General features: G+C 34.7%; 1 protein-coding gene across 1 annotated transcript in view; it reads right to left on the bottom strand.

The window, feature by feature from the left end:
* The window catches only part of LOC121374254 (VWFA and cache domain-containing protein 1-like), a 79,642-nt gene that overhangs the window by 5,185 nt on the left and 61,572 nt on the right, over nucleotides 1-12,885 (bottom strand). The window contains exons 8-26 of the mRNA XM_041501276.1: nucleotides 12,638-12,718; nucleotides 11,644-11,781; nucleotides 9,796-9,896; nucleotides 9,027-9,159; nucleotides 7,863-8,030; nucleotides 6,935-7,058; nucleotides 6,690-6,795; nucleotides 6,154-6,232; nucleotides 5,431-5,520; nucleotides 5,149-5,291; nucleotides 4,470-4,651; nucleotides 3,929-4,039; nucleotides 3,464-3,586; nucleotides 3,011-3,110; nucleotides 2,206-2,304; nucleotides 1,818-1,970; nucleotides 1,283-1,398; nucleotides 847-963; nucleotides 135-280 (exon numbers count right to left, since the gene is read on the bottom strand). Coding sequence (XP_041357210.1) covers nucleotides 135-280; nucleotides 847-963; nucleotides 1,283-1,398; nucleotides 1,818-1,970; nucleotides 2,206-2,304; nucleotides 3,011-3,110; nucleotides 3,464-3,586; nucleotides 3,929-4,039; nucleotides 4,470-4,651; nucleotides 5,149-5,291; nucleotides 5,431-5,520; nucleotides 6,154-6,232; nucleotides 6,690-6,795; nucleotides 6,935-7,058; nucleotides 7,863-8,030; nucleotides 9,027-9,159; nucleotides 9,796-9,896; nucleotides 11,644-11,781; nucleotides 12,638-12,718 — 2,310 coding nt within the window. The remainder of the gene's footprint in view (nucleotides 1-134; nucleotides 281-846; nucleotides 964-1,282; nucleotides 1,399-1,817; nucleotides 1,971-2,205; nucleotides 2,305-3,010; nucleotides 3,111-3,463; nucleotides 3,587-3,928; nucleotides 4,040-4,469; nucleotides 4,652-5,148; nucleotides 5,292-5,430; nucleotides 5,521-6,153; nucleotides 6,233-6,689; nucleotides 6,796-6,934; nucleotides 7,059-7,862; nucleotides 8,031-9,026; nucleotides 9,160-9,795; nucleotides 9,897-11,643; nucleotides 11,782-12,637; nucleotides 12,719-12,885) is intronic.

Raw genomic sequence — 12,885 nt, 5'->3', positions numbered from 1 at the left:
TAATGCACAAGACATCATACACCATAAATATTGAGTTGTGAAACAGAATCACATGTTTTGTGATGCATTTTTCTCCCATTAACTTTCAGAAAGAAGCTAAGTAATGTAAGAAATGAAATAATAAAAATACTCACCACTGACTTCATCCCCATATGGAGTTGCAGCCCCTAGAACACCACCAAAACAGACTCGCTGGCTTGCACAATATTGTTTGGAGAGTGGAGATTTACCGTCAGCCTGTAGCTGACACCATTCACAATCCAGCACTCCCATGCAGTCACTGAAATATTAACACAGGTATAATTAACCATATATTCCTGAATTCCTTTTCTCTTTATAAATATTTACTAGGACTCAATAATGAATATAGTTATTTTTTTATTTCAACAAAAATACAATTTCAAGAAAGCTGGTAACTTAAATAATAAACCTTTGGGAATATTCAGCATTTGGAATAAATAAAAAAGAGAAAGCACAACTGTCAAATAAATACTGTTATACAGGTTTATGGCTGTCAATACCAACAAGCATTCTGAGACTACTGCTAAAGCAATATATATCCCCTCATGTCCTTTACTGGGCCCTACTAATTTGATTATCTCCAAAGTTCAAGGGCCATAACTATCAAAAATTGGCAAATTCCCATGAAAGTCAAACTTGATCTGTAACTGCATGATAAAGCTAATTACAAAATTTCAGCTCAATATATCAAGGCACTGCAAAACAAAAAGTTTGAAAAACTGTATGAAGATCTGATGGACAGACAGATGGACACAGATGAAACCTGCAGTCCCCTCCAGTTGGAGAGGTAGGGGACCAATGAAAATGTGCAGGAGCAACACTCACAGTCTGGTTTTCCTCTCTTTACATGCAGGTTGATAGCACTGTTTCAGGTCCTCCACGTTCGACTTATCAGCAACGACCAGTCTCTCTTGTTCCGGTTCATGTGGACAACTTGGATTTCTGTGAGGAGAAATAAACATAATCTTATTTAATGACCACAAGAAGAATGTGATGGGTTGTACTATCATTTATTCAGAACTTATAACCAGTTAAAGAATGGTGATCAGTATAATTGATACAATGTCCTAAGTTAAACACACACACAAAATTGATAGAGAGAGAGGGACAGAGAGAGAGACAAAGACAGAAGAGGAGGGAAAGAGAGAGAGAGAGAGAGAGAGAGAGAGAGAGAGAGAGAGAGAGAGAGAGAGAGAGAGAGAGAGAGAGAGAGAGAGAGAGAGAGGGACAGGGAGAGAGAGAATATTTCACAGAAACTTACAAGTCTTCCTCATCCAACAGCTCCCCTGTACAGAAGTTCATTTCAAGAGGACACTCACACGGACACTCACATTCACTCTGCTCCATACGATTACAGTTGAGACACAGCCTATCAACCTAAGAGACCAAAACATGTACCATTAGAAATTAGAGTAACATTAACAAATCATAATCAATTCTTATATTATGGTAATAATCACAATAATCTAAGTAAACATATCTGTTCTTATGTTATTAAAATTAAGAAATATATCAAACCACATGATACACAATGATATTAGTTGGTTATATAGGACAAAGTAATAATTATTATTGATTTGTAGAATGAAAAAATTGTTATGTAAACCGTTTATCATATTTTTCTAAATGTTTAATTCTTTTTAATAAAGTTACTTAAACCTCATGACATATGTATGGCGTATCAAATTTTCAAAACAAGAGAGATAATCAACACAAATTTTTTAAAAACAATTTTCACAATTAAAATAATTAATACAGGTTTAAGCTCCATATAGGTAAAAGATAATACTACATACCATGCTGCATGGACAGAAAGTGGTGGCGGTTTCACAGGTGTGGTTGACGATGCCGAGGAAGGCATTGGTGCCGGGTATGTGGGTGATCTGGTAGCGAGCACAGTGTTCTCCATGTACCATGTTGGTCAGCACACCCTGCAGGCTGGTGTTGAACTGGAACAACATACATTAAAGTAGACGTCTAAGTTTATATTTATTTTTCCAAACATATTGTAATTACTGTATACATTCATACATGAAACAAAAAAGCCCACCCCAAGCATTACGAGAGTACTGCTAAAGCAATACATGTGCCCTACTGGGTCCAACAAATTTTCATCTCCCAAGTTCAAGGGCATAACTCAAACAAAATTTGGGTTTATATGATAAAACATAAATATGTCCTCACATTGTAGTATCTCTGTACAGTTCTGTCATCATATTTGTTGCAAAGCATCTTCTGGACAAATCCAGTGTGGTACAAAATATCATTAGCAACCAACGGTTCCTGCAAATATATAAAACATTTGTCACCAAATATTACAAATAAAAACTGAAAATGATTTTAAACATATAGGATAAAATTTATAAAGCCTGCAAATGCATGTAAGATGAAAACTGGCTTTGTAAATTTGGTCCATTATATATATGTAATTTCTTGGTAACACATTAACCAAAAACAAACCCCAAAACACCACTGTTTAGCTACTGCTGAAAAAAACCCAATGCTCTTTATCATCCAAGACTTCACGCAAAAAGGCATGTGATAATTAATTTAAAGAATTAAATAAAAGAAAACACTATTTGTTAGTCTTTACTATTTAAAGGAAGGATATATTTTGGGGCCCAACTTTTTCTAATAAAACCTCTAAATTAAATTGATAAGAGTCCAACCGATTCTCAAAATTAAGATTACAAGTCCTGGCCTTTTGTTTACTGTTAGAGTCTAGATTGAAATCTTTAAGGACCATACACACATGCAATTTGTATGGCTTCACCATGACATTCATGTCTATGACTATCAGACTTCTGATTCTAGACTCTAAAGGTTTTATAAGCACAGAGCCTGATGTGTTTTAGGTAAAAATGGTAGGAGTTGGATGGATTAATGAAATGGAAGGATCAAGTTAAGTCCTGGTGTCTCTAACATTAAAATAACAGGAGTCCAATAAACTCTAAAAATGAAGATTGTAGTCAAGTCTCGATGGTCCTACCTTATGTGTGATGTGCTGCTGTTCGGCGGGACCCTTCCCGTTTGGATCAATGAGAGCTGGGTGAGCCACCAGGTATCCCTTGTCATCCATCAGAAAACACCTGAAAACATACACAAATAGGTTGATGATTCTTATTAGGATAAAGCACGTTTTAGAGCAGTGACTTTATACAATTTGAATATATTCTTATTTAATTAGAGTCAGGTAATGCACCAAAGTTGTGTGCTTACTATTTCCAAGGTTCAACAAATCAATTAGCCCTTGATTCCGGCTAGTGAATTTGTGGTTTTGGCTAGAGGAAATTATTAGCTGTATGTACTATAATACATAGTACACCAACCAAAGCTTCCGTTAAGGCTTGTGACTTTCTCAAACATTTTGTGACTTTCTCAAACATTTATCAAACACTGCCATTTCAGCATGCAACATGGACATATGAAAGGAAAGACGTACTTGACAGTGAGCTGGTCGCAGGCTGCGATGCTCTCTGATAATAGCTTGTGGAAGTAACCCAGAGTGAGGTCCATCCCCATCACGGCTACCACTCGGTCCTTGGGACTGTGCAGTGCTGCAGGTCTGTGAGAAAACAAAATTAACACAATGTGAATTTAGGTGGAAAAACTAAAAAAGGTTTCATGTACAATGACTTCAAATGATTGCATTTGACTTAATCACAATTTAAAAAAACAAAACAATTCTTCTCTTTTTGAGGAAAAAGAATCAATTTAAATAGGCGGGAAAATATATGAACAACACCAATTCATAAATCATGTATATAGTTTATTTTTAGCAAAGAATACATTGGGGAAAATATTATCTATGTATAGTTCAATTCAATAATTACTGTTCTTTGATAACTTCCATTAAACAACATACTAGTAATGAAATTAAAAAAAAAATTAATAACTATTTACTTACTTTCCTTCAAATATAGTATGACTGATAGTAACAATATATCCAGCTCCACCCACATCCAAATATGGTGCTGTCAGTGTCACATGACCAGGAAACTGCATAGCCCGTGTATACCTGAATTAGTAGCACGAGCAAGAAATCAATATCTTATCTAATTTGCAGTCATTTTCGTCAATTAATTTCTACATGATCCTAAGATGTTTTGAAATAATGTAGCAAATTCCTTCTAAACAAATAAATTAATTTAACAACTGGGGTCAACAGAGATGTTTCGGATGTAATATATTTGACATGTTTAGACATCAACACATATTTACTAAAAATAACGTTATAATTTTTAGATAAATAATGAATGATACTTTTCCAACTATATTTCAGATCAGTTTTATTATTGCACGCCATGAAGGAAAAATGGTGAAAAAAGGAAACCTACAATTATTAAGAGATGAATAATCAGGGATAAATGAATTCTTCATAAATCCACAAAACCGTTTTTTTAAATATCAAAAAACATAAAACAAAGTCAAAATTTCCATAATCATACCAAGCTCTCTTGGTTGGATCAAACGTTTTGTCAAGTAGAGTTCCTGGGAAAACCCGAAATACTCCACTAGGTGTCGCCACATAGCGCCGAACAATGAAATCCTTCAGTGTGCTCAGTTCGTATCTTCGGATCCACTCGGAATCGATGCGTCCAGTTGCAGCAACATCATTCCTAATCTTGGACTGTTAAAAATAGTAATAATACACAATCAGAATACTTAGAAGCAACATGGGATCAAAACTGAAGCTGAAATTTACTACTTATTATTATCTAATTTCATCTTAAATTTTAATATTATTTTTTTTATTTTTTTTAAATGTGATACATTGTAGTCAGATCTTGAACATGTTTTTCATGAATAACTTTAGTTGAGATAAATGCTGGTAGAAAAAAAAGTTTGGAAAATAAGAATTCTATGAAATTAAATGTCTCACCTACAATGACTTGGTTTATAAATGTATTTTTATTTCGCCATCATTCTTATTATCAGGAAAGTAACACCTACATTTCACTTTCTAACATTGTTGAATCGAGACAAAAATAGACTGTTATTTTAAGTGAATTAATATGAAATTATTATAAGTAGGAAAAACAACTTCCGGTGGATATAACTGATGTTTTTGTAGAATTTCACTGACACAAATTAAGTGGATCATGCTCCTTTAAAATTAAAACTCACCTCCAGCCCGGGGTTTATGATGAGCTGGGTATCATCCTTCAGATAGGCCATGTAAATCTGCACGGTTCGCTTGGTTTCCACTCGACTCAGGTAGTCAAATGGGTTATTAAAACTGCTTGCAGACAGGAAAATGGTGCTGATATCTAGAGAGGAAAAACAAAATAATTAAAAAAATTGTGTCGATAGGTTACATAAAAAAGCCATTACGGCAGGAGGCATAACACACAAATAAATCTTGACAGAATAACATCTGTAACATCTGTAAAGAAAGTAACAACATACCTAGAGTGGACAGCTGTTTGAGATGAAGACACATTTTACTCGTTGGTATCAGATCTATTCTGTGGTACACAAGGTCTGGCTGGCCGTGAACTGAAAAGTAAAATAAACTACATTATTTACCAGTTTAAATATCTCAAGTCAGTGGTGAACATTAAAAACAGTGTTTTTTGTAAGTGGTATTTAAAACCAGACTAATGAGATTTGATTACCTGAATATAAATAATTTACACTTAAGTAAAGAAATGAAAGCATATGCTAGAAAAACAATGTCTATTAAACATATCAATTGTTTTAAAAACCAAAAGAAGCCAGGTGCTACAACACATCCTTCTCCTTTCAAATAATAGCTTTTTTTCTATGTAACAGTTATGAGGATTTGGTCCTGTGCTTGTAAAACTTTGGACTCAAATCTTTAATGACATCACATGCATGAAATTTGTATGAATTGCTATGAAGATAAGTCTCCAAATCTGATTAGAAAATTGAGTCTAGACTTTAAGGGCCGAATTTACAATTTTTGTCTTACTTACATATATGTAACTACATATAAAGCTTAAACACCTGCGTTTATGAAAATCAGACTTCATAACTTTAGTCCTTGAAGTTTTATAGGCCTGGTTGGATGGGAAATATCCCATCAGGACCACAGAGTTGGATCAGTCCTACAACCCATCACACATTAGGCTTGCATCTCAACGCCTATCAAACAGGATAACAACTTACTGTGTATATTTGTCAGCTCTCTAATCTCTGAGTGATCTCTTATCATCTTTATGACAACAATGTATGGAATGTTGGGCACCTGAAGTAGAAAAATATTAAATATGTCCCTAACAAAAACTGACTGCTTGTCTATTAAACATAGCAAAACCACATAATGTTTACATAAAGTTTTAAATTCAGTTTAAGAAGACTGTTTAATAATGCAATTTTAATGACCAAGTATCTGTTTTACGGTCACATTAACACAAATCATAGTTATGCAAGTTTCTGTTTAATTATATAATTTTAATTATACATTATTAAAGTCTTGGTACTCACCCCAGATTACAGTTTAATAATGCCTAATTAGGATTAAATATACATTATTTTGTAACTTCCATTTGTCATTGGTATGAGTATAGTCACAACTACAGAGTTAGTTCCCTTGGACCCTTTACAATTAATGCATCTCCACATAAAATACAGTTCTACACATATACTAAAATAGATTTATCTGTATAAATATACATCATTTGTATTCATAAATAAATGTTTACCTTTTTCCACATATATTTAGAAAATATGCTGCTTTCTACGACCTTCCCATCCAAGTCTGTTGTATTTGTCTTCTCCAGTAACACAACTGCTTCCCCTTCATCTTCGCTAAAAACAAATAAAAACATTTTAAATTATTGTGCTGCATTTCCATATGCACGAACATTTTATATGAATCACAAAGCATACAGTAATAAATTTAATGGGACTACAAGTTTATTCTAGTAATGTACATTGAGAAACATACCTCAAGATTTTTTCTCTTACAGACTCGAAACCATTTACAGTTTCAAAATGGCGGATGTCAGTGTGTAATGGCTGCTGACTGGTCCTGATTGGTCGTTGGAAAAATGGATGCATTATGGTATAACCTGAAGGGGGAAAAAAAGAAAGGGTAAAATGAAACTCTGCCAATAATTTAATATTGTAATTGGTTTATATGACAAGCATAATACAACATACATTTCAGAAGTCAAATTTAAGTCACATGATCCTGATCTTGACCTTTGATTTCTTTATTCAGTAAGTGTGAAATTGAAGTTTAACAAAACAAGAACTCATAACCACTGAGACACATATAAATATAAAAACATAACATAGACAGAAATGTAAAAGGTCACATTTGTTGAAAAAGCTAATTCTATGTGTTAAAGTTGCAGAGTTATACCTTCAGTGGCCATCTCAAACGCAAGATACTTAAGTTTATTTTTAGGGGTGCATGGAATCATGGAGAAGGGTGCTGTAGTTGTGCACCACCTCCTCCAAACATCAAAGCATTATGGAAATTGTCTATATAATGCATGTTAATGTACTTTGGAATACTCTTGGTGACCTTTTTGAACCTACTCTCCTTAGAAAAATCTTGCAACCAATTCTGAAATCCATTAAGTCTATACTTTTAGAAAGAAAGAAAGACATGTTTTATTTAACGACACACTCAACACATTTTATTGACAGTTATATGGCATCAGACATATGGTTAAGGACCACGCAGATATTGAGAGAGGAAACCCGCTGTCGTCACTTCATGGGCTACTCTTTCCGATTAGCAGCAAGGGATCTTTTATATGCACCATCCCACAGACAGGGTAGTACATACCATGGCCAGTCGTTGTGCACTGGCTATATTTTTAGAAGCAATGAGAAATGGTAGAGATAATTTATAAATGCTGTACCTTTAGTGGTTATGACAAAAGCGTAAGATCCATCGCCCTGACTGTAGTATGTTATTTCCTGGACGATGTCCTCCATGTGCAGATCCACACCGACCATGCCAATCAGTTTGATTATTTCACCCTTCTTGTTGCGGTGGAAACACGGCTGGCTCAGGCTCAGGGTCAGTGCTGTTAAATAATAAAACAAAAAATACTGTATCAATAAACAACCTTTATTACATATACAGTTTGATGGCAGTTAAAAAATACTGTATCAATAAACAACGTTTATTATATATACATTTTGATGGCAGTTAAAAAATACTGTATCAATAAACAACCTTTATTACATATACATTTTGATGGCAGTTAAAAAATACTGTATCAATAAACAACCTTTATTACATATACATTTTGATGACAGTTAAAAAATACTGTATCAATAAACAACCTTTATTACATATACATTTTGATGGCAGTTAAAAAGTTTATTTTATTTAAGGACACCAATATAGCACATTGATTCTCTTAATCATTGATGAATATATGTCAAACATTTGATCATTCTTAGACAGTCTTAGAGTAAATTTGGTAGATCAAAGCTACCTGCCAAAACCATTAGATCCCACTTTCATCAATACAATCACAAATTAACTATAAAGTTTGTTTAATACCACCAACATATTATTAAACAATGGCCAATTGGTGTCTATACTGTGGTGACTGCGACACTTGGTTATTGATTAAAATTAAGGGATCTTTTATATGCACCATCTCACAAACAGGGTAGTACATACCATGGCCTTTGATATACTAGTTGTGATGTACCGGCTAGAATGAAAAATAGCCCAATGGGCTAACCAACAGGGATCGATCTGAATCCGACCACGCATCCTTCGAGTACTTTACCACTGGGATACGTCCCACACTAACTTTCATAAGGACAATCACAAAATGATAGGAAAGTTTGTTTAACACAACCAACATATTATTAAACAACAACCATTTAATGTCAGTCTGTGAGACTGCAACACTTGGTTTATAATTACTGCATGTAGTTTAAATACTAAAACTCAAGACCACAATAAGATGAGTCATCTCACCGACCTCGGTTTATAATTATAACATGCTCTCGTTTAACTACTAAAACTGAAAACCACAATCACATCATGTCGTCTCACGAACCTCGATCAGCCTCATCGATGTACGGCAGAGAAAACACAGGATCCTCTTTAGCTGTCTTGTTCAGTGGAAGGTAGAACTTGCCCACCGTCGAACTCAGATCTCTTGTTCGGTTGATGGACAGCATCATCCCTTTCTGTAAGACACAATTTACAGTCTTAGCAAGAAATCTCAGTGCTGGGGGTTTCACGTCACACTAAAGGTATAAATGTAGCATTATTTTATCTGTATCACACATGGTTTTGGTACTAAAAAAAGCCCCCAACAACCCCCCCCACCCACCCACCCAAAAAACCCACATCAAAAACTCCCCACCAAACAGCAACTATACATATTAAAGAGTCTTTAATGCCAAAATTCTTCTATTAATTGTCCAACTAAATAGCTTCTCAAGTGATTATAAATCAAATTCAAGAACTATTTTTGACCAAAGCTGTCAAGATTTGCTGGGAATAATTTTATTTAACAAATATCATACCCAGCTTTTATTTTAAAAATACCATATATTTTCAACACAAGCTAATGTCAACTCTGATAAAGCTACTTTAAAATATTCATCTTCAAAAGTTTTTTTTATCAGTGAATACATTTTTCAATTTGATAAACTGAGCAGCAGACAAAAAAGGTATTTTTACGTTTTGACATTTATTCTGACATTTCTGACATTTCAGTCTTTTAATCATTTATTGCTCAGTCTTTTTCTTCTTTCAACTTATCTTACATCAATCCAAAGATCTGCTAATGGCTTCACTAAATATTGAATGAGACTCACAATGACAGGTATCTTGATACGGAACTTGACGTCATACTTTTCAAAGTTCTGATTGGCTATGTCTTGCAGGAAACTTTTTTCATACATAATTGGTTTTCCATCTGAAAAAAACAGAAAGAAAAAAGATCTGAGTAATAATAAATTGAAAGGATTTGAACTGACATAAAAAAAAAACACACACACGGTGAATTGTAATAAACGTCTGTGATGTGAGAGGACTAAGATTTTCAGCAAAATTTGCCGAAGATTGGAGGACATTACTGAGTTCACTCCTCATCTACCTTCGCTGTCGCTCTTGGACTGAGGATATGGTTAGTGAAACAGAAATCCGTGCAGTGGACATAAGCTGTGCCCTCATTTAGGGTTAGTTAAAGTTAGTTTTGGTTTAATGTCACTATTAGAGCACAGTGAACTGTTAATCACTGATACCGCTATAGCACATCAAATTATTAATCACAGACTATTCGACTTATTCCGTGCAGTGGACATAAGCTGTGCCCTCATTTAGGGTTAGTTAAAGTTAGTTTTGGTTTAATGTCACTATTAGAGCACAGTGAACTGTTAATCACTGATACCGCTATAGCACATCGAATTATTAATCACAGACTATTCGACTTAATCCGTGCAGTGGACATAAGCTGTGCCCTCATTTAGGGTTAGTTAAAGTTAGTTTTGGTTTAATGTCACTATTAGAGCACAGTGAACTGTTAATCACTGATACTGCTATAGCACATCGAATTATTAATCACTGACTATTCGACTTAATCCGTGCAGTGGACATAAGCTGTGCCCTCATTTAGGGTTAGTTAAAGTTAGTTTTGGTTTAATGTCACTATTAGAGCACAGTGAACTGTTAATCACTGATACTGCTATAGCACATCGAATTATTAATCACGGACTATTCGACTTAATCCGTGCAGTGGACATAAGCTGTGCCCTCATTTAGGGTTAGTTAAAGTTAGTTTTGGTTTAATGTCACTATTAGAGCACAGTGAACTGTTAATCACTGATACTGCTATAGCACATCGAATTATTAATCACAGACTATTTGACTTAATCCGTGCAGTGGACATAAGCTGTACCCTCATTTAGGGTTAGTTAAAGTTAGTTTTGGTTTAATGTCACTATTAGAGCACAGTGAACTGTTAATCACTGATACCGCTATAGCACATCGAATTATTAATCACAGACTATTCGACTTATTCTATCTTAAAAGATAGACAAAATATGTTACATTTTTTCCATCAGCAAAAATTGATCTTTTATCTGTACTTTCCAATAGACAAGACAGTATATATTATAGCCTTTGTTATACCAATTGCAGGTCACTGGTTGGAATGGGTGAAAATCTAATCAGGGAATGAGACCACTAAGGGGCTTCAATTCTGCGACCCAAGCACCTCATGAAATTACTCTACTAGTAGACTGAACTAGATCTATCCCACTCTGGGTTAGAACCGGCACTGGGATAAAAACACAGCAACTATAAGCTATAAACCCAAAAGCTTAAATGCTTTGACCATGGTCAAATATATTTGGCAATTGCAGCTTTTAAACCATTAAATTACACATTGTTTATAACATTTTCTTTAATTTTTAATTTTGGAAAATCTTGTGTGTTTCTAGTCATCCATGGTAATGTTCATGATTTATCCAAATAACAAAAAAGGGTAGGTATCTCCGGAACTACAGTTGGTGAGCATGAAACACATTTTTGTGCACACATTTTATGCCATCATATCATCAACCCTTATGTTTTTTTTCTTTTCCCCCATAACTCCCAGCTAAGAGCTTGTGGTTATGTTATACACAGATGTTAAGCCAAAAACAAAGCCCTCAGTGACTCACCATCAATAACAGCGTATGTATTGATGACAACTTTATGGCCGGTCTTGGCGTTATTTACTGCAATAACATCCATGACTTCTCGTGCCTCAGTCAGAGATGACAGGAGCCCGCGGCTCACATACAGGATCATAGCTTTGTCTGAAAAAAACATCACATATCAGTTGTAACAACACACAGACTACAGTCATGTGCACTCGTACATGCACTGTATGCAGTCGGAATGGGACGTAAAACATAGTAAGTGACATTTTTCAAACAGATTGGCTTGGAAAAATGACAGCTAAAAATATATACTTATGCATGCAGAAACGATGAGTGAGTGCGAGAGTGTGTACGAGTACAAAAAAGTGAATAGGTGGGTGAGTGGTTTGGTTGTTGGTTAAAGTTTGATTTGTTTAATGACACTACTAGAGCACATTTATTTATTAATCGTCGGCTACTGGATGTCAAACATTTGGAAATTTCGACATATAGTCTTAAAGAGGAAACCTGCAAAAAAATTTCATGAGTAGCAAGGGATCTTTTATATGCACCATTACACAGACAGGAGAGCACATTCCATGACCTTTGATATACCTTTTGTGGTGCTTAATGACACTACTAGAGCACACTGATTTATTAACCATCAACTACTGGATGTCAAACATTTGGAAATTCTGACAGTCTTAGAGAGAAAACCCGCTGAATTTTTTCATGAGTAGCAAGGGATCTTTTATATGCATCATCCCACAGACAGGATAGCACATACCACAGCCTTTGATATACCAATCATGGTGCATTGGCTGGAATGAGAAATAGACCCACTGAATGGATGGATGGATGAATGAATGAAAAAATATAGTAGATGGTTTTTGTTGATGGTCTTAAAGTAGCAAAACCGATTTAAGCACCATGCCCATTTATTTTATTATAGATTGATGCACACTGACAACTGATCACAAACTTTCCTGTGATTTTCAACACTGCCAAAGCAGCAGTAAAGACAAATGAGTACCTGAATGTATCTGGCCACTCATGAAGGCATTCTGAATTAACTCAAATGCTGTTTTGAACCCAAGCGTGTGATTAGTCGGAGCTGAAAAAACAAACATGACATTTGTTACAAGCATACACACATCTTCACATTAGAAGGGGGAATAAAAACCTTAACTAAAAAAACGTAAACTGACAAGTTACTTCATATTATTTTATACTCCACCCCCCACCCCCAAGAAAACCCTATAAACCCTATATGGATAATTA

The sequence above is a fragment of the Gigantopelta aegis genome, chromosome 6 (assembly GCF_016097555.1).
Source record: "Gigantopelta aegis isolate Gae_Host chromosome 6, Gae_host_genome, whole genome shotgun sequence".
Lineage (NCBI taxonomy): Eukaryota > Metazoa > Mollusca > Gastropoda > Neomphalida > Peltospiridae > Gigantopelta > Gigantopelta aegis.
This window is presented reverse-complemented; position numbering and strand designations above follow the sequence as displayed.